Source organism: Pseudophryne corroboree, chromosome 6 (genome assembly GCF_028390025.1).
Source record: "Pseudophryne corroboree isolate aPseCor3 chromosome 6, aPseCor3.hap2, whole genome shotgun sequence".
NCBI lineage: Eukaryota > Metazoa > Chordata > Amphibia > Anura > Myobatrachidae > Pseudophryne > Pseudophryne corroboree.
This window is the reverse complement of record NC_086449.1, coordinates 768,432,125-768,457,026: the sequence shown is the minus strand read 5'-3', so window position 1 is coordinate 768,457,026 and position 24,902 is coordinate 768,432,125. Positions and strand designations below refer to the sequence as shown.

General features: G+C 48.6%; 1 protein-coding gene across 1 annotated transcript; it reads left to right on the top strand.

Moving 5' to 3' along the window:
- The first annotated feature begins 2,220 nt into the window (after window positions 1–2,220).
- LOC134934685 (uncharacterized) lies at window positions 2,221–23,759 on the top strand. Its single transcript, XM_063930059.1, has 3 exons — window positions 2,221–2,241; window positions 22,034–22,167; window positions 23,201–23,759. The coding sequence occupies exons 1-3, from the start codon at window positions 2,221–2,223 to the stop codon at window positions 23,757–23,759; spliced, it is 714 nt and encodes a 237-aa protein (XP_063786129.1).
- The last annotated feature ends 1,143 nt before the right edge of the window (window positions 23,760–24,902 follow it).

Sequence of the window (24,902 nt, the reverse complement as noted above, 5' to 3'; positions counted from 1 at the left end):
AAGTATACACCACACTTACGGTGCCATTGGATTCGCAGATATTTTCTTACAATACACTATATACATAGAAACGTAGAATTTTACTGCAGGCTTTAGGGTTAGTTTAGGGGTCTGGGTTAGGGTCAGGGCCAGCAACAGAAATCTTGAGGCCCAGTACACTGATATCTCTGGGGCCTCCTCAACCCCTCTTAACTTGACAGAGGGGATCTTTAAAAATAAATGGAGCCTGACTCAGACCGTTAGTGAGCCCGGCAGGTGGTTTTCCTGCTGGGCTACCCGGCTCATCGGTGGTGGTGGCAGGGACATACAGAAAAGCGCCATCGCAGGGACATGCATAATGATGGCAATACAGCATGGACCACTGGTAGTGGACAAAGTGATGGGGTAAAAGAAGGGGGAAGGGTTTAGGGGGCCTATTAATTGTTTTCCTACTTAAATTGAGCAGTTGGAGAATACATTTTAAAAGCAATATTGGCAGGGTAGAAGACAATGACGGCCAGGAGATGCTGGGCTTCAAAAAGGGAGGAAGATGAAAGTGAAAGTAATTAAAACAACAGCGCCCCCTACCCTGCAGCGCTATGGGCCTAATTCAGACCTGATCGTAGATGTGCTAAATTTAGCACATCTACGATCAGTCACACAGACATGCGAGGGGACGCCCAGCACAGGGCTAGTCCGCCCCGCATATCAGGCCCGTCCCCCCCGCACAAGTACATGCTTTTGTACTTGTAGAGTAGCTCCCTACCGGCGCAGCTCCTGCGCGCTGGCAGGGAGCTACTCATCGCTGTGAGGGTCGCAGCGGCTGTGTGTGATGTCACGCAGCTGCCGCGGCCCGCCCCCTGCACGGTGAGGGCACACCTGCGTTTCCCGGACTGCACCCCTAAAACGGCGGCCAAATGCTGCCGGCCTGCCCAGCGCATGGTCGGACTGGCCCACAGGGGTACCAGGGAAACCACCGGTAGGCCCCACTGCCTGAGAGCCCACTCCTTCCTCTAGGGATCAGGTTCCAGACTGTGCACTTGTATTATACATGGTAGATATATTGCATTACATTGCACTGAACTATTGTGTATTTCAAGCCTTTGTGGAGGCTGGCTACACCCCATTTGTAGGCTGGTCACACCCCTAAGTATGGGCCCCTATCACTGCATTCCCCCGGTGGGCCCTTCATGCACCAGTCCGACATTGGCCCAGCGAATGCCTCTGCCTGTCAATCAGGAAGAGGTGATCGCAGGGCTAAAACGTTTGTCGGCTGTATGGCATGCGCCGGCGCACTGTGGTGCTGGCGCTTGCGCAGTTCAGACCTGATCGGCTGCTGTGCGAAAATGCACAGCACCGATCAGGTCTGAATTAGGCCCTAAAGCCCTCATTCTGAGTTGATCGCTTGCTAGCTGCTTTTAGCAGCAGTGCAAACGCTAAGCCGCCGCCCTCTGGGAGTGTATCTTAGTTTAGCAGAAGTGCGAACGAAAGGATCACAGAACTGCTACAAAAAAAGATTGTGCAGTTTTTGAGCAGCTCCAGACCTTCTCCTAGCTTGAGATCACTTCAGTCTGTTTCGTTCCTGGTTTGACGTCACAAAAACGCCCTGCGTTCGGCCAGCCACTCCCCCGTTTCCCCAGCCACTCCTGCATTTTTATCGGGCACGCCTGCATTTTTACACACACTCCCCGAAAACGGCCAGTTACCACCCAGAAACACCCACTTCCTGTCAATCACTCTGCGGCCAGCACTGCGACGGAAAAGCGTCACTCGACCTTAGTTTTGTGTGAAAGTACGTCGCTCGTGCGCACTGCACGTTTGCGCAGAAATGCCGCTTTTTCACCTAATCGCCGCGCTGCGAATGAAAGCAGCTAGTGAACAACTCGGAATTACCCCCTATGTGCGGTGCCCCCTCCGCACACACCTAGTTACAGCCCTGGCTGGCAGTAAGCTTTGGTCCTAATTAACTGAATATATATTTCCACTTTCTTGGGTAATTATAGTGTCTGGCCTGGTGTTTTATTGCATTTTTGGAAAAGGAATACGTGTTGGGGACTGCATACACATCTAGGGTCTATATGTGTGTATCAGGGTGGCAGCAAGACAACAGCAGGTAGGACAAGTGTTCCGCCGGTGTGTACAATTGCAAGCTATTCAGAGGGGATGCGTCTAACATCCCGTCGATCGGGATGCCGGTGGTCATGTGAATCTCGACACCACTCAGGAGCCTGCTGCTGGAACATGACAGCTGACATCCTGAAGGTAAGTATTGGGGTCACCCTAGGGTTTGGTGCGGGTGGGATGTTAGGGTTAGGCACTAGTGGGGGTTAGGGTTAGGCACTGGAGGGGTTACAAAGTTACATAGTTTGTGAGGCTGAAAAAAGACAATCCGTCCGTTGAGTTCAACCTATTTGTGGTCTCCTACTCTGTATTATTTTCAGGAGTAATTTTATCTGTTGGGTTGTATTTCCTCATTTTATTATAACTATGGTACATGATCTATCCACCATAACCCTGTATATCCTTATCCATTAGGCATTTATCTAGGCCATTCTTAAAAGTATTGACCGAGTCTGCCATTTGTACTTTCTCAGGCAGGGAATTCCAAACTTTTATTGTCCTTACTGTGAAATAAACCTTTCCGCCTCTGTGTGCGGAATCTCCTCTCCTCTAACCTAAGTGGGTGTCCACGTGTCTTCTGTGCTGGTCTTATCAAAAACAGATCCCTCAAAAGATCTGTGTATTGTCCCCTTAAATATTTATAAATGTTGATCATGTCCCCTCTTCAGGGGTTAAAGTCACCTAACCCGATGTGTCCCCGACGCCGCAGGGAGATGACGGGCACCCGCTGAGATTGTGTTACCAGCGGGCGCTCGTTTCCCTCTCTATAGCGGAAGCCGGCGGCAGAAGCTCAGTACTGAGCTCTGGCTTCCGGCGCTGTCACTGTGCTCTACTGGAGAGACGTCATGACGTCTCTCCCATAGGGCCGAGGAGTGGGTGCCAAGAGAGGACTGCAGCGGTCTGGAAGCAGGAGCGGGGCTCCGTGAGTATTTTGATTTTTGTTTTCTTCCTTAGTGTAGCGGCGCATCTACTGGGGGCAAACTACTGGGGGGGAGGCATTACTACTGGGGGGACATCTACAGGGGGCAAACTACTGGGGGGCAAGCTACTGGGGGCAAACTACTGGGGGCATTACTACTGGGGGGCATCTACTGGGTTCATTACTACAGGGGTGCATTACTACTGAGGAGCATCTACTGGGGGCAAACTCCTGAGGGGCATTACTACTGGGGAGCATCTACTGGGGTCAAACTATTGAGGGGCATTACTACTGGGGGGTCATCTACTGAGGGCAAACTACTGGGGGGCATTAATACTGAGGAGCATCTACTGGGGAAAAACTACTGGGGGACATTATTACTGGGGGCAAACTACAAGGGGGCAAGCTACTGGGACAAACTACAAGGGGGCAAGCTACTGGGGGCAAACTACAAGGGGGTAAGCTTCTGGGGGCAAACTACAGGAGGACATTACTACTGGGGGCATAACTACAGGGGCATTACTGCTGGTGGCAGAACTACAGGGGGGCTAAACTACTGGGGGCATAACTACAGGGGCCAAACTACTGGGGGCATTACTACTGGTGGCTAAACTACAAGGAGGGCATAACTACAGTGGCTAAACTACTGGAGGCATAACTACAGGGGCTAAACTACAAGGGGGCAAACTACAGGGGGGCATTTCTACTGGCGGCTAAACTACAAGCAGGCAAACTATTGAGGCTAAACTACTAGGGGCATTACCACTGGGAGGCTAAACTAAAGGGGGTAAACTACTGGGGTAATAACTACAGGGGCATTACCACTGGGGGCATAACTACTAGGGCTAAACTACAAGGGCTAAACGACTGGGGGCATTACTACAAGCAACATTACTACTGGGGGCAATACTACACAGGGGCATTACCATTAAGGGCATTACTACTGGGGGCACTACTAATGAGGGCATTGTGAAGGGGGCACTTCATAAGGGGCATCACTCCTGGGGTCATAAGGGGCACTACTATTGTGGGCATTGCATAAGGGCCACCACTACTATGGGGTCTATATAAGGGACACTACCACTGTGGGCACTACCAGTACAGTGGACATTGCATAAGGAGCACTACTACTGTTGTGATACCCACGTTTGGGGTACCCCTTCTGCTAGTTAAACCAGCTGCAGATGCACTGTGAGGATTAAAATCCTTTTTACACTGGTTGCTAAGCAACCATGGCACCCAGGAGAGAAATATGTACAGCACTAGGACTCTGGGCTTTCCATCAGGATCCCTGCAGAGTGGGAAGCTGGGAGCGCTCTGATTGGCCGTGGTGTGTAGGGAGAGAAGCAGGGAGGAGAGCTGCAGTGAGCAGAGAGCAGCATGACAGTGAAACAGGATGCAGTGTGTGTGGGTGTGAGGAGCTGTACGCGGAGGTCTGGAGGCGCGCTGCGCTGGGAGAGACTGGGCACCGAGAGAAGGCTGTCATCCTGAAAAGCAGCAGTGAGAAGTGACCGGCAGGAGCTGGCAACAGCAGCAGATAATACAGGTACTCTACCTCACCCCAGACAGCCTATGCCACCTATGGGCACCCAGACCAATCAGTGATCACCCTGACAGCTTGCAACATCACAGCCCCCTTGGGACAGATCACAGCAGGACTCTATGTACAAGGAGAGGGACACGTGTGATTTATTTGGGGCTGCCTGCCACTGTACCAGAGAGCCTTAAGGGATGGGGTTGTGTGAAACCCCCCTGCTTCCCCTTACCACTTCAATTGCAAGGAAAACACGAAGTGACACTTATCCCTAGACTGTTTGAGCTGCAGCACCGTGTGTGTGCCAGGATTGGGTCATTTGCTCTGTGTCCCTCTGTATACTGATATCAGTTTTTACTCCACAGCGCCCTCTATTTGAAGCTCCTTGCTACACTGTGCTATGACTTACTGCACAGCGCCCTCTATTTGAAGCTCCTTGCTACACTGTGCTATGACTTACTCCACAGCGCCCCCTACTGGAAACTGGTGCTATACATTGCAAGTAGCTGCTCCACGGCACCACCCGTTGGATTACAAATACTGTGCACAGTGCAAACTCATTCTACAGCACCCCCTGTAGGACAGTGATATAGCTGGAACATTTTGTCAGCAGCATAAACTGAACATATCCAATCTAGCGCCATCTGGCGGACACTTTAGTAAATACGGAGTGGATAGAAATGTCAGCCCACGCTTATGTTGTACTTTTGTTTGGGTAAATGCCTAATTGTATTGCAGAATTATTCCTGACTAATGCAGTTGATTGTCAAAGTCCTTCTTGTGTTCTAATTGCAACATTACACATTTATACCTGATGTTACAGGTTGCTTCAACAAACAGGTCGTGTTGATATGTAAATGTACTTGGCTGGTAATACTCAAATATCATTTGTAGTAGCGACTAGTGAAACCGACTATAATAAATTGTTGTCAATACGATTCTGTGTTCTATCTATATGTGTGGGGCTCTCTTGGGGTGTCCATTCTTCTGCCACAGGCTCCTGAAGAAGAAGTCGGGAGAGGTCTTAAAGCCGCAAGCGTCGATTGAAGAAAGCAGGTACAATTGCACTCACACACGCAGGGGGGCTATTATACTGTGGGCATTGTATAAGAAGCACTACTGCGGTGGGCATTATGTGTATTATGTGGTGCTACTACTGTGGGCATTATTACTATTGTGTGACCACACCCCTTTCTTTTTGAGGCCACGCCCCTTTTGTGCGCAATACCTTTGTTGCATGGGCGCCATGGGGAGGGGATGTGAGCTCCACCACCCCTCTAGGACCACTTTAAGCACTGCCCCTCTTAATCTACTCTTTTCAAGTGTGAACATGTCAAGCCTTGCCAGGTATTTCCTGGTATTCCAGCGTCTCCGTCCCCTCAATTAGTTTAGTCGCCCGCCTCTGAACCTTTTCTAGTTCCAGGATATCCTTTTTGTAGTAAGGTGCCAAAATTTGTGCGCAGTATTCCAGGTGGGGCCTCACTAGGGCTTTATATAATGGGAGTATAACACTTGCATCAATACCCCTATTTATGAATGCTAGTACCTTGTTTGCCTTTTTTGCCGCTATCCTACATTGGTGCTGCTGGGGTTGTTAGCTCTAGCTGCCACCTACTGTGGGTTAGCCCTAGCCGCCTCCCCCGGAAGGTTAGCCATAGACACCACCCCCTGAGGGTAAATGTTAGCGTAGGGGACTGGGGAGGGTAAAAATATTTACCCCCTCTAATGTTGTGATCTTCAAAGTCGGGATGCTGCTGTTGGTCATGTGACCGCAAGCATCTCGACTGCTGGGATGCCATACCAAGCCCAGGTGTAGGGCTTGTACAGGTGGGCGATAATATTGATAAAGGCGGATTTCCTAAGCGGCTATATAGGGTTGGTTTGGTTGTATGGATGCAGCCAAGTCTGTATTCAGACAAAGATCTGCATTTCTGCAACCGCAGATGCAGTGGGATTGTGTGCTATCTGAATCAGCCTTTTATGTTTAATAAAGGTGTGTCATTTAACATATGGGACTCTCATTATTATGTTATTATGTTATCATGTTTATATAATAAATACATATATTGTGATATATAATGAATTTATATTATATTGAATTTATATTGAAATTTAACGCACCTTTGGTTTTCCTTTAAATTATTTCCTGTCGCCTTTCCATATCATCCCACTGCAATGTTTACATTAGATAACTGCATTAAGGAACCATCGTACGTACACTTTAATCTTACCTCTATCATGTGAAAAAAACAAAACCTTTGTGCATGTGTCATATAACTATAACCCAACAAAAAACACTTATTCACTAAATATGGCTGTCCACAAGATGGCGATGCAGGATGTGAAGAAAATCTCTGCATTCCTTGGCAAGACAAGGGGGACAGTAATTGGTTGGAAAATGAAGCGATGTACTGTATTGCATTCACACACATCTGACACTCAGAAAAAAATGCAGTGGAGCAATTGTAATAAAACATGTATATGTCTAATCATACCTCCCAACATAACCCTCTCCAGGAGGGACAGAATGCTCTGCTCCTGGACTACCCTCTTAATTAATTATTGACATCACCTGTGCTGAAACACCTTTCTTATCCATTTAACTGTTCAACACAGGTGCCGGCAATCATAAATGAAGAGAAAAGTTCAGAAGCAGAGCATTTTGGGGGTAATGTATTAAAAACGTCCTAACGGACGTTATGTGTCCATGGGCGTATCACCACATTATCGTGGTGATACGCCCGCAGCCGCCGCCACAATGTATGAAGATGGCCCCCGCCGATGTGTGAGTGCGTTATCATACCTGTCCGCCGATAGAGCACTTTCCACATCGGCTGGGCTGGCCTCATCGGCAGCATATTTCTGCGCATGCGCTCTTCATCCGTTCGGCCTGCTCGCGCCGCTGGCAGCAGGAGGCGCATGCGCGTATAGGCTGTGCGCTGTTCGGCGCCGGCTGTGTGGTGGGTGTCGGAAGTCAGCCTTAAGCGCACAGGGGATTCATAGAGGAAGCTGGCAGCCTGCCAGTGAGTGTCGTGGCTGCTGGCTTTAAAGAGGGGGAGGGGGTAAGAGAGATTCTGAAGGGGAATGTGCCTGCAAGTGGTTGGGGTGGGGGAAAGGAGGGGAAGAGAAGCTGTGTCTGTATTTCTGAAGGGGGATGTGCTTGTAAGTGGGGAAGGGAGAGAGAAGCTGTGTGTGTTGACTGGATTTATGTTGGGGGATGTGCCTGCAGGTGGGGGAGAGTAGCTGAGGGGGTTGTCTTGTTTTCTGAAGGGGGATGTGCCTGCAACTTTGCAAGTGGTTGGGGGGGGGGGGAGAGAGAAGCTGTGTGTGGCGTCTGGATTTATGTTGGGGGATGTGCCTGCAAGTGGGGGGGGTCGTGTTCGCCACTTTTTGAAGCCAGACGGTGAGACAGGGAGACGGATAGTGTCCCTGTGGGGGGGGGGGTATTGGGTGCCTGCCACTGTCAGTAAATTGGCAGAACCAATGCTGCTTCCTGTATTTGTTATGTAAAGGCTTTTTTCAGCAAATAGTGGGGGTGATGGATTAAAAACGTCCTAACAGACGTTATGTGTCCAGGGGCGATCAGTACATTATTGTTGTAATACGCCCTGTCACTCCTCCCCAAGGTACTAAACAGGTCCCAGTTGATGTGGGCGGGCGCTATGTCACCTTACCGTGATATGTGTCCTCCCACATTGGCCAGACTTATTTAGCCGCTAGCTGCCCCGGCGCGCATGCGCTGTAACCTCAGCTCCCAGTGAGGCCTGGGGATTGAGGCGGCGCATACGCATACTCTGTGGGGTGGAGGACATTGAGGAGAGGACTGGGGGTTGCGCATGTTCCTCCTTGTCTTTTCCTGCTGAGAAGAGCCGCTCTCAAACTTCATCCTCCACCAGCAAGCCGCTTGTCCTGTTCACCCACACCTGACATCTGTATCATGTTCCCACTCCTCTTACCCCGCTGATGAGAGCCGCTGGGTGAGGGCCGGAAGGTGCAGTGTAACCCGAGCTTCGTTCGTTAATGTCATTTCTGTCTCTCTCTCTCTCTCTCTCTCTCTTTAATTTCTCTGACGTCCTAGTGGATGCTGGGAACTCAGCAAGGACCATGGGGAATAGATGGGCTCCGCAGGAGACTGAGGGGCAGATGTATGATGGTGCGCTATGTGCATTCAGCAAATAGAGCACGCTAACTGCTGCTGGTGCCGCATCATCACGATGTATGATGCGGCACTTTAACGAATTTACATTGTGCATGGTCCCGCTTCGTCCTGAGCGCTGTGCCTATACCTTTTTGCTGCCTCCCTGATGTATTAACGGCGGGACTGTCACTCACCGCTCGTTAAGTCCCCTCCATCGCTTCGCCAGGTCAGGGCTGGCGCTACAGCACCTCAGGTACTAAAAAGTGGGTGTTTTTTTTTTTTAGGTAATTTAAAAATATAAACTTTATTGTTCGTGGACAATAGTCCCGCCCACGCCTCCTCCTCTATGACCTTCCTAACACATCCGGCGCCGGCGAGCGCATGCTCCTCCGGCCGCCAGCGGCATGAGCCGGGCGAAGGGCAAAAGGGCGCATGCGCAGAGAGCCAGCAGCAGCGATACCAGCCCAGCCGATGTGGAAGGTGCGCTATCGCTGAACAGGTAAGATAACGCACTCCCACATCGGCAGGGGCCTGAATAATACATTGTGGCGGCGGGTGCGGGCGTATCACCGCGATAATGTGGTGATACGCCCCCAGACACATAACGTCCGTTAGGACGTTTTTCATACATCACCCCCTGAGCACTCTAAAAGAAAGTGCACTGGCTCCTCCCTCTATGCCCCTCCTACAGACCTCAGTTAGAATATGTGCCCGGCCAGAACTGGATGCATCTAGTGGGCTCTCCTGAGCTTGCTAGAAAAAAAAGTATTTGTTCGGTTTTTTTTTTTCAGTGAGATCTGCTGGCAACAGACTCACTGCTACGTGGGACTGAGGGGAGAGAAGCAAACCTACCTGCTTGCAGCTAGCTTGTGCTTCTTCAAAATTGGCGGCTGAAGACTCCTGTCTTCATTAAGGTAGCGCACAGCACTGCAGCTGTGCGTCATTGCTCCCACAGCACACCACACACTCCGGTCACTGTAGGGTGCAGGGCGCTGGGGGGGGGGGGTGCACCCTGGCCAGCAATTATAAATACCTTTTGGCAAAAATACACATAATACAGTCTCCGGACTGTATATGTGTTAAACCCCCCGCCATTAAAGTACATAAATCGCGGGAGAGAAGCCCGCCGCTGAGGGGACGGGTCCTTCTTCCTCAGCACACCGGCACCATTTTTTCTTCACAGCTCCGTTGGAAGGTTGCTCCCCAGGCTCTCCCCTACAGTATCCTGGTACACAAAGGGTGAAAAGAGAGGGGGGCACATAAATGTAGGTGCAAAATTTGTATATACAGCAGCTACTGGGTAAACATTGAGTTGTAGTGTAATCCCGGGGTTATATAGCGCTGGGGTGTGTGCTGGCATACTCTCTCTCTGTCTCTCCAAAGGGTCTTGTGGGGGAACGGTCTTGAAATAGAGCATCCCCTGTGTGTGTGGTGTGTCGGTACGCGTGTGTCGACATGTCTGAGGTAAAAGGATCCTCTAAGGAGGTGATAGAGCGGATATGTGTGTGAGAGGGTGTCTCCGTCGACAACGCCAACACCTGTTTGGATATGTGTAAGTGCTAAGGTGAATTTATTGCACAAAAGATTAGGGAACAGAAAGGAAATCTACCCTTGTCTGTCCCTATGTCACAGAGACCTTCAGAGTCTCTCAATGCTCACTATCCAAAATAACAAACACTGGTATCGACACGGAGTTTACCTCCACTGTCGACTACGATAATGCAAAGTTACAGCCAAGAGGGCTAAAAGATATTCAATATATGATTATTGGAATAAAAGATGATTTGCATTTCACTGATGACTTATCTGTCCCTGACACGAGAGTACACATGTTAAGGGGAAGAATGCTGAGGTAAATTTCCCTCCTCTCATGAGGAAAAAGAGCGGGAATCTCCAGACAAGAGACGGCAGCTTTCCACAAGAGAATTCTCAGGCTGTATCCTTTCACCACTAGGGCCAGGATGTGTTGAGAATCTTCCCCTAGGGTGTCCTGTTTGCACAGACGGTAGCACTAGCTATTCTCAGGGATCCTGCAGATAGTGTGCACATTCTAGTATACTACCCAGACCGGCGATTGTGTCGGCATGGGTTTATAGCTCTGTGGCAGCGTGGACGGGTACCTTATCAGCAGAGATTGAGACCCTAGTATGCATATAGATATAAATATATTAAAGATGCTGTCTTAAGTCATAGATATATAATTATAAAGCATGCCCAAAGAGACACGAGTATACTGGGTCCTAGAGTCAAAGCTATGTCGATTTCTGCTTGACGTGTCCTGTAGAATATGCATTGGACAGATCATGCCGACTTAAGAGGCATATGGAAGGCTGAGGATTGTGTGGAGAAGGGTTCTCGGGCCTGGTCTCCACAGCTATAGCTGGTAATTCTGCTAGTTTGCCTTATATTCCTGCACAGCCTAGGAAAGCACGACATTATTAAATGCAGCTTTTTGAATAAAGAAACCAGAAAGTCTGAGGTGCGCCCTTTCTTGGCAGAGCCGGGGGCAGAGGAAAGAAGCTGCACAACACAGCTAGTTCCCAGGAACAGAAGTCCGCCCCGGCCTCTACAAAAATCCACCGCATGTCGCTGGGGCTCCACAGGCGGAGCTAGGCCCGGTGGGGACACACCTTCGTAAGTTCAGCCACAAGTGGGTTCACTCCCTGTTAGATCCCTGGGCAATAGATATTGTGTCTCAGGGATACAAGCTGGACTGTGAGAAGAGGCCCCCTCACCGACGGCCCTGCGGGCTTCCCCCCAAGAGAGGGAGCCAGTGTTAGCTGCAATTCACAAATTGTATCTTCAACAGGTGGTGGTCAAGGGTCCCCTCCTTCAACAAGAGGGTGTTATTATTCGACCATGTTGTAATCCCGAAATCAGACGGTTTGGTCAGACCCATATTGATTTTAAATCCCTGAACATATACCTGAGAAGGTTCAAGTTCAAGATGGAATCGCTAAGAGCGGTCATTGCAAGCCTGAAAGGGGGAGACTTTATCGTGAATCGGGACATAAGGGATGCATACCTTCATGTCCCCATTTATCCACCTCATTAGGTGTACCTCAGAATTGCGGTACGGGATTGTCATTACCAATTTCTGAAGTTGCCGTTTGGTCTCTCCACGGCCCGAGAATATTCACCAAGGTAATGGCGGATATGATGGTGCTCCTGCGGAAGCAAGGTGTCACTATTATCACGTACTTGGACGATGATCTCATAAAAGCGAGATCAAGAGAGCAGTTGCTGAACAGCGTATCACTTTCTCTGTAAGTGTAACGGCTGGATTCTATATATTCCAAAGTCGCAGTTGGTTCCTACAGCTCATCTGCCTCGCCTAGGCATGATCCTAGACACAGACCAGAAAAGGGTTTATCTCCCGATAGAAAGAGCTCAGGAGCTCATGACACTGGTCAGGAATGTATTAAAACCAAAACAGGTGTCAGTGCATCACTGCACTCGAGTCCTGGGAAGGATGGTGGCATCATACGAGGCCATCCCCTTAGGCAGGTTCCATGCGAGGACCTTCCAATGGGACTTACTGGACAAGTGGTCCGGATCACATCTTCAGATGCATCGGTTAATCACCCTATTCCCCAGGGCCAGGGTGTCTCTCCTGTGGTGGCTGCAGAGTGCTCACCTTCTCGAGGGCCGCAGATTCGGCATTCAGGACTGGGTCCTGGTGACCACAGATGCAAGCCTCCGAGGGTGGGGGTCAGTTACACAGGGAAGATTTTTCCAAGGTCTGTGGTCAAGTCAACAGACTTGTCTTCACATCAATATCCTGGAACTAAGGGCCATATACAACGCCCTAAGTCAAGCGGAGATCCTGCTTTGCGACCAGCCGGTTCTGATCCAGTCAGACCGCAGGGGCTCATGTAAACCGCCAAGGTGGCACAAGGAGCTGGGTGGCGAGGCTAGAAGCCACCAGAATTCTTCGCTGGGCGGAGATTCAAGTAAGCGCACTGTCAGCAGTGTTCATTCCGGGAGTGGACAACTGGGAAGCAGACTTCCTCAGCAGGCACGACCTCCACCCGGGAGAGTGGGGACTTCATCAGGAAGTCTTCACGCAGTTTGCAAATTGATGGGAACTGCCTCAGGTGGACTATATGGCGTCCCACCTCAATAAAAAGCTAAAAAAGGTTTAAGCCGGGTCAAGGGACCCTCAGGTGATAGCTGGGGTCGCACTAGTAACATCGTGGGTGTTCCAGTCGGTCTATGTATTCCCTCCTCTTCCTCTCATACCCAAGGGCTGAGAATTGTAGTAAAAGGAGGAGTGAGAACAATGCTTCTTTGCTCCGGGTTGGCCAAGAAGGACTCGGTACCCGGTACTGCAAGAAATGCTGTCAGAGGACCCATGGCCTCTGCCTCTCAGACAGGACATGTTGCAACAGGGGCCCTGTCTGTTCCAAGACTTTGCACGGCTGCATTTGACGGCATGGCGGTTGAACGCCGGATCCTATCGGAAAAGGGCATTCCGAATGCAGTTGTTCCTACGCTGATAAAGGCTAGGAAAGACGTGACAGCAAGACTTTTTCACTGTATATGGGGAAAATAGGTTGCTTGGTGTGAGGCCGGGAAGGCCCTACAGAGGAATTCCGGCAGGGTCGATCCCTGCACTTTCTACAGTCAGGTGTGACCATGGGCCTAAAATTAGGATTCATAAAGGTCAAGATTTCGGCCCTATCCATTTTCGCTCCAAAAGAACTGGCTTCACTGCCTGAAGTTCAGACGTTGTTACGGGGTTGCTGCATATTCAGCCTCCTTTTGGGCCACCAGTGGCACCTTTGGATCTTAACGTTGGGTTGGATTCCTGAAATCCCACTGGTTTGAGCCACTTAAGACCGTGGAGCTAAAATATCTCACGTGGAAAGTGGTCATGCTTTTGACCTTAGCTCCGGCTAGGTGTGTGTCAGAATTGGCGCCTTTGTCATGTAAAAGGCCCTATCTGATCTTCCATATGGAAAGGGCAGAATTGAGGACTCTTCCCCAATTTCTCCCTAAGGTGGTATCATCGTTTCATTTGAACCAACCTATTGTGGTGCCTGCGGCTACTAGGGACTTGGAGGATTCCAAGTTGCTGGACTTAGTCCGGGCTTTGAAAATTGATGTTTCCAGAACTCGCTGTTTATTCTGTATGCAGCCAACAAGGTTGGCGCTCCTGCTTTGAAGCAGACTATTGCTCGCTGGATCTGTAGCACAATTCAGCTGGCTCACTCTGCGGCTGGATTGCCGCATCCTAGATCAGTGAAAGGCCATTCCACAAGGAAGGTGGGCTCTTCTTGGGCGGCTGCCCGAGGGGTCTCGGCTTTACAGCTTTGCCGAGCTGCTACCTGGTCGGGTTCAGAACACGTTGGCTAAGTTCTACAAGTTTGATACCCTGGCTGAGGAGGACCTTGAGTTTGCTCAGGCGGTGCTGCAGAGTCATCCGCACTCTCCCGCCCGTTTGGGAGCTTTGGTATAATCCCCATGGTCCTTACGGAGTTCCCAGCATCCACAAGGACATCATAGAAAATAAGAATTTACTCACCGGTAATTCTATTTCTCGTAGTCCGTAGTGGATGCTGGGCGCTTGTCCTAAGTGCGGACTCTCTGCAATACAACTATATAGTTATTGCTTATCTAAAGGGTTATTGTTATGAGCCATCCGTTAAATGAGGCTCAGTTGTTGTTCATACTGTTAACTGGGTATGGTTATCACAAGTTGTACAGTGTGCTTGGTGTGGCTGGTATGAGTCTTACCCTGGATTCCAAATCCTTTCCTTGTTGTGTCAGCTCTTCCGGGCACAGTTTCCCTAACTGAGGTCTGGAGGAGGGGCATAGAGGGAGGAGCCTGTGCACACCAGATAGTACCTAATATTTCTTTTTGAGTGCCCAGTCTCCTGCGGAGCCCGTCTATTCCCCATGGTCCTTACGGAGTTCCCAGCATCCACTACGGACTACGCGAATTAGAATTACCGGTGAGTAAAATCTTTTTTTTTTCGCAGTCAGGTGTGGATTACTTCTGGAATGAAGTTTGTAAGTATAATTTACATTTTCACAGTTACCACTATTGGATTCTACTGGCAAAGTGGACGTGACCGGCGTGGGATGTAGGTAAGTATGTGTGAGTGTGTAAGTGTGTTATAATAAATTTGTACTTTCAAGGTGTGTGTGTGTTGTGTTTTTATTTTAGTTTTTTTGTTGTTGTAGAACTACAAGTACCAGAGATCCCTTTATTTCCCCGCATGATGGTACTTGAGGTACTCCAAGTATTAGCAAGCGGGGGAGGTGTGCTGAGCATTGTAGCTCCACAACAAAAAATAATATATTTTTGTATACAGTTATGCTTATCAGCCCGGCACCCACCGCCCAGGGGTGCTGGGGACAGCCTCGGGCTTCACCCCTGGCCCTTGGGTGCCTGGAGGGGGGGTACTCCTTGATTTAAGGGATCCCCACTCCACCAGGGATCCCCGGCCAGAGGTGACTAGTTGGGGGGTTAATGCCATGGCTGCAGGGACCTACATAAATGTGTCCCCCAGCTGTGGCATTATGTCCCTGGCTAGTGGAGCCCGGTGCTGGTTTTAAAAATACGGGGGAAACCTACACCTTCCCCCCCGTATTTTTGGAACCAGGACCGAACAAAGATGCCGCTGCTGGTTGTCTAAATGCGGGGAACCACTGTTCATTTTTCACCCAGTATTTAAACAACCAGGACTGGCTCAAAGAGCCCGAGGCTGGTTATACCTAGGAGGGGGGGACCACACGTTTTTTTTTAAACCATTCTGACTCTTTTGCATTAAGTTAATGGAAGCCCTGGTCAACAGAATTGCATTTATGTCCTCCTTCCACTCCCTTCCCAGTGTTTTTTTTTTTTTCTCTGAAAATTTTCAAACTATCAAATATATGATGAGTAGGCAGCCAGTGGACGTTGACGACATCGGACTGAGATGGAAATTAGTGGTGGAGGGCTGGGTCAGTTGATGGTGGTAGAGGTAGAGGTTGTAAGCCATTGGCGGTGGCAGCGGTCTTCGGCTCAGCGGCAGTAGCTGGCATTGGCTTGGCGGCGTTAGGGGTCATCAGCAGGATTTTAGGGACATTCTGGATGTATTGCGTCACTGGCCACTGACCTCACCACACAGCCCTGGGAAGTAATGAGCGGTAAGGCGCTGGCAGTCACATCATACATCAGGTAACTGCTGCTTGCAACACACAGCATAGTGTATCCGCTGAATCGCCCACATTGGCTTAAACTCACGCTGTGAGCCACCTCATACATAGAGGTGATACGGTAACAGCGGGAGTTAGTGTTCACTGTGTGCAAAATTCATATAGTGCACGTTATTAGAACTGCTCCAGTGGGGGTGATGTTTGAAATACGTCCTAATGGACTTTATGTATCCCGGGGCATATCCCCACATTATCGTGATGATTCGGTCGCAGCCCCCGGCACAATGTATTATTGATGCCCCCATAGATGTGGGGAGGGCGTTATCTTACCTGTCTCTGGGATAGAGCACCTTCCACGTTGGCTGGTCTGGTATTGCTCTCTGCGTCTTTCAGCGCATTGGCCCTGCTTGCGCTGCTGGCAGCAGGAGGCGCATGCGCCATTAGGCTGTACGCTGCCCGTCGCTGGATGTCTGTGTGAGGAAGGTCAGCCTCAGGGAGATTTAGGTGCAGGCAGGACTTAGGCGAGTGGGGCACTGGTAGCGGGTTTGGCAGCGCATGGAGAGGCCGTAAGTTTGATTACATCGTTCAGAGGTATTGGTGTTTTATCATGGCAGAGTTCACTTACTGCTGTGTGTCTAAGCATTTTTTCTCTAACGTCCTAGTGGATGCTGGGACTCCGTAAGAATCATGAGGAATAGACGGGCTCCGCAAGAGATAGGGCACTTTAAGCAAGATTTTAGATTCTGGTGTGCACTGGCTCCTCCCTCTATGCCCCTCCTCCAGACCTCGGTTTTACACTGTGCGCAGAGGGAAATGGGTGCACTGCTGGGAGCACCCCTGAGTTCTCTGCATTGAATGCATTTTTGTTTGTTTTTTTACTCTGACGTCCTAGTGGATGCTGGGGACTCCGTAAGGACCATGGGGAATAGACGGGCTCCGCTGGAGACTGGGCACTCTAAAAGAAAGATTAGGTACTATCTGGTGTGCACTGGCTCCTCCCTCTATGCCCCTCCTCCAGACCTCAGTTAGGGAAACTGTGCCCGGTCAGAGCTGGATGCACACTAGGGGCTCTCCTGAGCTTGCTAGTTAAAGAAAGTATTTGTTAGGTTTTTTATTTTTAGTGAGCTTCTGCTGGCAACAGACTCTCTGCTACGTGGGACCGAGGGGAGAGAAGCAAACGTACCTGTTCACAGCTAGGTTGCGCTTCGAAGGCTACTGGACACCATTAGCTCCAGAGGGTTCGAACACAGGCAGCTGTCCTCGTTCGTCCGTTCCCGGAGCCGCGCCGCCGTCCCCCTCGCAGAGCCAGAAGATCAGAAGCTGGAAGACGGTCAAATTGGAGGCTGAAGACTCCTGTCTTCATTTAAGGTAGCGCACCGCACCGCAGCTGTGCGCCATTGTTCCCACTGCACACCACACACTCCGGTCACCGTAGGGTGCAGGGCACTGGGGGGGGGGGGGCGCCCTGGGCAGCAATTAGAGTACCTTTGGCATAAATCTACACATAATACAGTCTGGTACTGTATTTGTGAAAAGTCCCCCGCCATTTTCCTGTCAGAGACAGCGGGAGAAGCCCGCCGCTGAGGGGGCGGGGCCTTCTTCCTCAGCACCCCAGCGCCATTTTTCTTCACAGCTCCGCTGGAAGGACGCTCCCCAGGCTCTCCCCTGCAGTCTCCTGGAAGCTAGAAGGGTAACAAGAGAGGGGGGGGGGCACATAAATGTAGGCACAAAAGATGTTTCATAATGAGCTATTGGGAAATCGATTCTTGTGGTGTATATCCCACAGTTATATAGCGCTGTGGTGTGTGCTGGCATACTCTTTCTCTGTCTCCCCAAAGACCTTGTGGGGTCCTGTCCTCAGTCTGAGCATTCCCTGTGTGTGTGCTGTGTGTTGGTACGGCTGTGTCGACATGTTTGATGAGGAGGGCTACGTCGAGGCGGAGCAAGTGCAGATAAATGTGGTGTCGCCGCCGTCGGTGCCGACTCCTGATTGTATGGATATGTGGAAGGTCTTAAATGACAATGTAAACTCATTACACAAAAGGTTTGATGATGTTGCTGCCGGGGGACAGCTGGGCTCTCAACCCGGGCCTGCCCAGGCTCCTCAGAGGCCGGCAGGGCCTCAAAAACGCCCACTATCTCAGTTGGTTGACACGGATGCCGACACGGAGTCCGATTCCAGTGTCGACGATGATGAGGCACAATTACAGCCTAAAATGACCAAGGCCATCCGATACATGAGTATTGCAATGAAAAATGTATTACACATTTCAGAGGTTGACCCTGTCCCTGACAAGAGGGTAAATATGTTTGGGGAGAAAAAGCAGCCAGTTACTTTTCCCCCCTTACACATGAATTAAATGAGTTATGTGAAGAAGCGTGGTCTTCTCCTGATAAGAAAGTGGTGATTCACAAAAGAATACTAATGGCGTACCCTTTCCCGCCAACGGATAGGTTACGTTGGGAATCCTCCCCTAGGGTAGACAAGGTCCTGACATGCTTATCTAAGAGGGTGGCCTTGCCGTCTCAGGATACGGCCGCCTTAAAAGAGCCTGCGGATAGGAAGCAGGAAGGTATTCAGTGTATACACACGCTGGGGCATCCCTGGGGGATGCAGATCGAGTGGGGGCACGTCTTTGATTTTTCAGCCACGTCTGGGTTCACTCGCAGGTGGATCCCTGGGCATTAGAGATTGTTTCTCAGGGATACAGACTGGAATTAGAAGACATGCCTCCTTGCCGGTTTTTCGAATTGCCTCTGCCGGCTTCCCCGTCTGAGAGGGAGCTAGTGTTAGCTGCAATCCCAAAAATTGTATATTCAACAGGTGATAGTCAAAGTTCCTCATCTCCAACAAGGAGAGGGATATTACTCAACCCTGTTGTGGTCCCCAAACCGGACGGCTGGGCAGACCCATTTTAAATCTTAAATCCCTGTACCTGTACTTGAAGAGGTTCAAGTTCAAAATGGAATCACTCAGGGCGGTCATCGCCAGCCACAACACGCTAACGCCCTCCACATACACATTGTAAAAGGCAGTTGTACATGAAAAAGTCAGAAATGTAATTGGAAAAAAAAACTCCAAAACAAACATATTCCAAAAGGAAGGTCAGTGGTGGTACACTACTGATACTGTCTATGTCTATGTGCTGGCGGGTTTTCCCGGTGGGTACCTCTGCTTTGACGCTGTAGTAGGTCGACAGTGGAAGCCACTGTGAATGTTAAAAGCAGCACACACTCACGGGCGAAGCAGGGGTGTGCCACTCCCTTATAGGCAGACTGTGGCACAGCTTCTAGGACTGGTCCAAGCAGCATGAATGCAGCCTACCAGCGTACGTCATCATGAAACAATCAGTAGTGTAGAGGTGGCCTGGGTGCAGCCAGACAGTGTGGTGTTCAGTTTGGGGCAATAAGGGTTTTGCAATAAATATAGAACTGGCAATAAAACAAAATCCGGCTTCAAGTGTGTGAGGCAATTGTGAGTGTCACGCTCATGGTCCTGGAGATGTGAATTGCCAGGCGGCTGGCTCCACCTTTGTAATATTGGTCAATACGGGTGTCGTACGGTGGCCGGCGCTCGGGCTCCCGGCGCCCAGCATACCGGCGCCAGGAGGCCGACCGCCGGCATACCAACAGCGTGGCGAGCGCAAAGGAGCCCCTTGCGTGCTGGCTGCGCTCACCACGCTGCGGGCACGGTGGCGCTCTACGCACGACACACTATTTTATTCTCCCTCCAGGGGGGTCGTGGACCCCCACGAGGGAGAATATTTGTCGGTATGCCGGGTGTCGGGATTCCGGCGCCGGTATACTGTGCGCCGGGATCCCGACATTCGGCATACAGAAGACCACCCGTCAATACGGCCTACAATTGCCATTGGCTGCTGATGCCCTCTTTATGACATATCCGGTAGAATGTTTGCCCCCGCACAGGTGGAGTGGTGGCAAAATGTAAACGTCATGGGGCTAAATTTACTAAAATGGGAGTTTTATTTAAGATGGGATGTTGCCCATAGCCACCAATCAGATTCCAGGTATTATCTTCTAGAAGGTGCTATATAAAAGAGAAGTGGAATCTGATTGGTTTCTATGGGCAACATCCAATCTTAAATAGAACTCCCATCTTAGTAAATTTACCCCATGGTGTCCTAAAACCTTGGTCCAGGTGAGGCCTGGTTGAAGTCACTTGTACACGCTGAAACTATTTTGACCTGTTATTTGTGAATTAACATCGTATAAATATCTCTTTGATTACTTATTTTGTATTTCTTTTGTTTTTAGGTTTTTTCACGACAATATCAAATTGGATTAGTATATTTTTTTCACTGTATCAAAGCTTCAAATTTGATGTTTGTCAGATAAAGTTTGTTTCAGCATATAATGCCGGGTGCCGCAGTGACCTCTGTAGTGGTGAGTTCCTTTTGTAAGATATGTTGGTTTTTTTGGGTTTGTTTTTTTACAGCCCCTAATGTTTGTAAATGGGAAGTTTTGCATTGTTTTTTCGGTACATGTCTGTGCTGTCATAAGTGTATTTTCTATTGGTTTGAGAAAGTATTTCTTGTCTTATTTCCTTAAGCATCAGACCATAGTCTCAATTTCCCTGGCTATGCTGTTGGCGACCATACATATGGCCGGCTGTCAATCTTCCTAAGCTGTCAATGTTGACAGCGTGTGTACCGGGTAAATTCTTTATATTTGTTGCTAAAGTAGCTTCCCTTTCTGCATTCTGGCCCCCATTTTTCAAGGTTTGCATATTGCGTGCGATGTGGTCGGTATCTAAAGGACCCTACACACTGGTCGATAGCATTGAAAGATATGAACAATCACGTTTATTAATGAACGATATACCATTCAAATCTTTCACTGTTTTGGCATCTGCGATGAACGATGGGCGGCCCCGTGCTCCTTAATTGTTGGTGTTGTGTTGCTTATGCATGCAGGCCAATATGGACGATGTCGTCCATATGAGCATGCAATGCTATGGAGCCGGGTGGCGGACTGAATGAAGAAACTTCACTACCCCTGCCACCTTACCCCCGGCACCGGGTCGCCATCTGCCGTATTGGTGGTTGGCCAGCTTGGCGGTGTGTTGGCCAGTTTGTACGGTCCTTGACTGTCTAGGTTTGTATTGCAATTTTCCACGCTTTTGGCGCCATGTGTCACACTGCATAAGCTGTGACAAGGACTTACAAAGGAGGCCGCACCTGCAATGTTCCAAGTGTGTTGTCTGGGCGTCTAAGCATGGACAGACATATAGTGTCAGTCGTGCACAGGGGGCCTTAAAACTTGGATTTTTCTGGGGCTCTCTGCTGGAACTACATTCTGCCATTTTTTTTTATTTTTTTTTTGGGCGTTTGACAATGTTTTGAAAGTTTGCTATTGCCGATATTGATACATTGTGTTGCCATGCAGGCAACAATGGTGGGCAGACTGTGTGTTATTGTGGAGGGTTGAATGCAGGTACAGGTTGAGTATCACATATCCCAAAATTCCGATTTACGGAATATTGTGAAATTCCGAAATTTACAACTCGGAGTGAGATAGTGAACCCTTTGTTTTCTGATGACTCAGTGTATACGAACTTGGTTTAATACACACAGTTATTTTAAATATTGAATTAAATGACCTTCTGGCTGTGTGTACAAGGTGTATTTGAAACATAACTGAATCGTGTGAATGTACACACACTTAATTTATGGCACAAATGTAATACATTTATTGTGTAAATTGGGCTTCCGGATGTCTGTGTTAGGTGTATATGAAACATAAATGCATTCTGTGCTTAGACTTTGATTCCATCGCCTGGATATCTCATTATGGTATGCAATTTTACCAAATTCTGTTTAAAGGCGATATCCAAATTAATACTGTTCCCAAGCATTTTGGGTAAGGGATACTGATTCTGTTTCTTACAAACCTGGCGCCACTCCTCCCTCATACATTTGGTGGCTACCTAGTATTTGTGACTTATCAAAGAACACTCTTGTTTTACTAGACATAGGCTAAAATACTTACTGCTCAAATCTTCTCTTTACATGTTGTTGAGTTTTCAATTTTTAAGTGTAAATTCATGTGTATTAACTGTTATATCTAAATTGTCATATTATATGTATCTGTTAATGCACTCAGAACTAAAACATTATCCATGTCCTTACTAAGTTTTGTTTTTATAACCGTAATTGGCTGTTAATGATCTTTTTAGGCTGGCAAAGATGTTCTTGTGAAGCGACGTGTGTCTGATTGTGGTGCCCATTTATGTGTTGGTGGAGTGAAAGCTGTGCAAGACATACGGCTCCCCAAGACTGGCAAACAGAAGTCTGTGCTGCTGGTGTCCAGGTAATTTTTTTTTTTTTTTTGGGGTGGGGAAGGTTTTTAATGGCATTCAATAAATCACAGTATGCTACTTTAAGCTGGGAGACATACCAGGTTAAGGGTGCTATTGAATTACTGCTGCTACCTCTCCCAGACTGCACTATTCTATTGTGGTCAGTTTACGGCAGATTCCCCTCTTTTTCCATCCATTTCTTTGCGTTGTGTGTAATGTGGCAAAAAAAATGCTTGTAGACTAACCCCCCCCCCTTTGGCTGTGGGTATAAAAGGTCAAGGATGAACGTTGTTTTGGGTTTTCATTTTTTTATTTTTACTTTCTATGGGAGGGTAAGGTTAGAAAAATGGAATAGCAATGTAATAATGACTTGGCTTTTGATATTTAAAAGTGGCAATTACTTGTAAGCCAAAAGTAGTGCTACTAACTGTTTAGGTCTTTCTAAATATAATCACCGTTTGGACCACATCCCTGGCGTACGCGATAGACCTTATATTTCTCCGCTTGTGTGAGTTTGGAGATTGGAAGCTGGATTTTTCGGGCAAATCAAGATGAGACACAACACACCAGCATTAAGCTCTTGCTCCAGCTGCTGATGTGAGGGGGAGGGCTTCAACTCACCAACTTTGCCACCTGCCAAAAAATTTTTTGTTATTTTCTCAACGCAATATTTTAAAGTGAATCGCAGGTGATGCACTTTTCCCCACCTTACTGTTCCTCATATGTCAGTGCCAAATTCTACAAATAGCCGGCATGTACAAGCACCATCACCTGTGGCTTGTGGTTACATGAACTCGAGCACATTTTGGGAGGGCAATGTTGGGTATGCTCCTAGCCATTGCTTCCGCCCCCATTTTCCTTCCCGCACATCCCTGTAGCTGACTTTCCAGATTGGGCTTAAGCTATTTTAGACAGAATGTTGAGTAATGTATGGTATGTAATTGGTACATTTTCCTTTGTATGTTTTTGGATGTTTTGTCATTTGTAAATTATTGCATTGGAATTCTTTTTTGTAAAACATTTTTTAATACTGTCTTTGCGCAGCCAAGAAACAAATTCCGTAAATCATGAAACTGCAACTACTGAAAGCCAAAACGAGTTTTCCTCTGACGAGCAACCAGTAAATGTGCCCAAAGTAACACGTAAACGTAAACGTATCAAAAAGCCAGAGGAGCGTATACGCGCCCCAAAATTTACTCCTGCCGAGAATGATGTTCTGATTCAAGGTGTGGTGAAGAATTATTCAAAGTTATTTGGTCGCCTTAACGGCCTAAGTGTGCCCTACGACTCTAAGGAATCTATATGGCGAGAGATTGCCATGAATGTTAGCGCAGAGGGAGTCTGTGTGAGAACAGCCCATGTTTGTAAAAAACGTTACCATGATTGCAAGAGTAATGTTAAACGAAAAATGGCCCTGGAGAAAAAATATGTATCTGGCACTGGCGGTGGATCTCCAATACAAGTTGATTTTCATTCTTGGGAAGTTCCTTTACAGGAAATAGTTTGCCCTGCTGGAATATTTGGAATTGAAGGAGGCATCGATACTGGCAACGTTAAGAATGTTCAAGGTAATTGTGTTTTGATTAAGCGACCTGTCTTGTAGTCCCTTAAAATGGCTACACAGTATTTAATAATGTGTAGCCATTGGGCACTGATGTAAACCGTACCCTAATTTACTATTAATTTGTGTGGACTGAGGAAGGGGTGTTTTGAATGGGGAGGAGCAAGGGCCATGTTGCATTTCTTTGCATGGCTTTAGCAGTGTCTCTCTTCCGTTGGATCCGTTGTAAACGTACAATGGACCTTCTGGCTGAGGACACATGGGTGTGCACATTGGTAGTGAGATGCAGCTATCTCTTCTGACAATAGTGGGGTCAATGTGTTGCCAACGTACATATTATCTAGTTTATGGGCTAGTATGTATACAGCATTAGTTTATTACATTTTGTTGCTAGGTAGATTGATAAAGGGGAGTACTCAATAAGTGTGTTAAACTGACGTCTTGTGGGCAAGACGGCATTTTCCAACTGGAAAAGGTCTGAAGGGTTTCCAACCTATTCAACAGGGACACATGCTGTAGGTAAACAGGTGGATTGGTCGATTCCCCTCCAATCCACCTGCTGCTGGCGGAAACAGTGCCAAAGCCTACAGGTTTTGGCCCCCTTTCTGACAAACTTAATCAGAGTAGAAAACAATTTGGGTTCTGGTGAGGAGATGGGTAGCGGTGTGGCAGCCTATGGGGATGAGAGGTACCTTGACGGCTGTCCCCCAGCCAGGCACCTTTCTCCCTGTCCTGTCTCCCTCAACGCCGCTGACATCACCCCAGCTGCCAGCATTGTGAGCCCATCGGCTGGATGCTCCTCCCACAGCTGCTGGCAGCGCACTGGGCCGCCACTGGCAGCAGCGGCAGGACAGGGCACGTGGAAGGACCAAATCAGCTACTTGGATTTGCCCGCTGTTTGAATTGGGTTTGTCGGGGACATTTCCCCACAAAGTTTATTGGAATGGGCCAGAGTATTCTTGAATATAGGGCAAATTTTTGGGGTGTCATAATATTTCCCAAAAATGTCTGTGAAGAGGAGCACACTCTTACAGAAAGTGTTTTTTGATGGGAACTCCTATAAGTTAGCCAGGTTCCATAAATTTCATGACCTTTGTGTGGGGATGGGGTGGTGTATAACATGCTGAACTCACCATCTTGGAGCTGGAATGGCTTGGAAGATTGGGGGAGATGGCTGAGAAATGA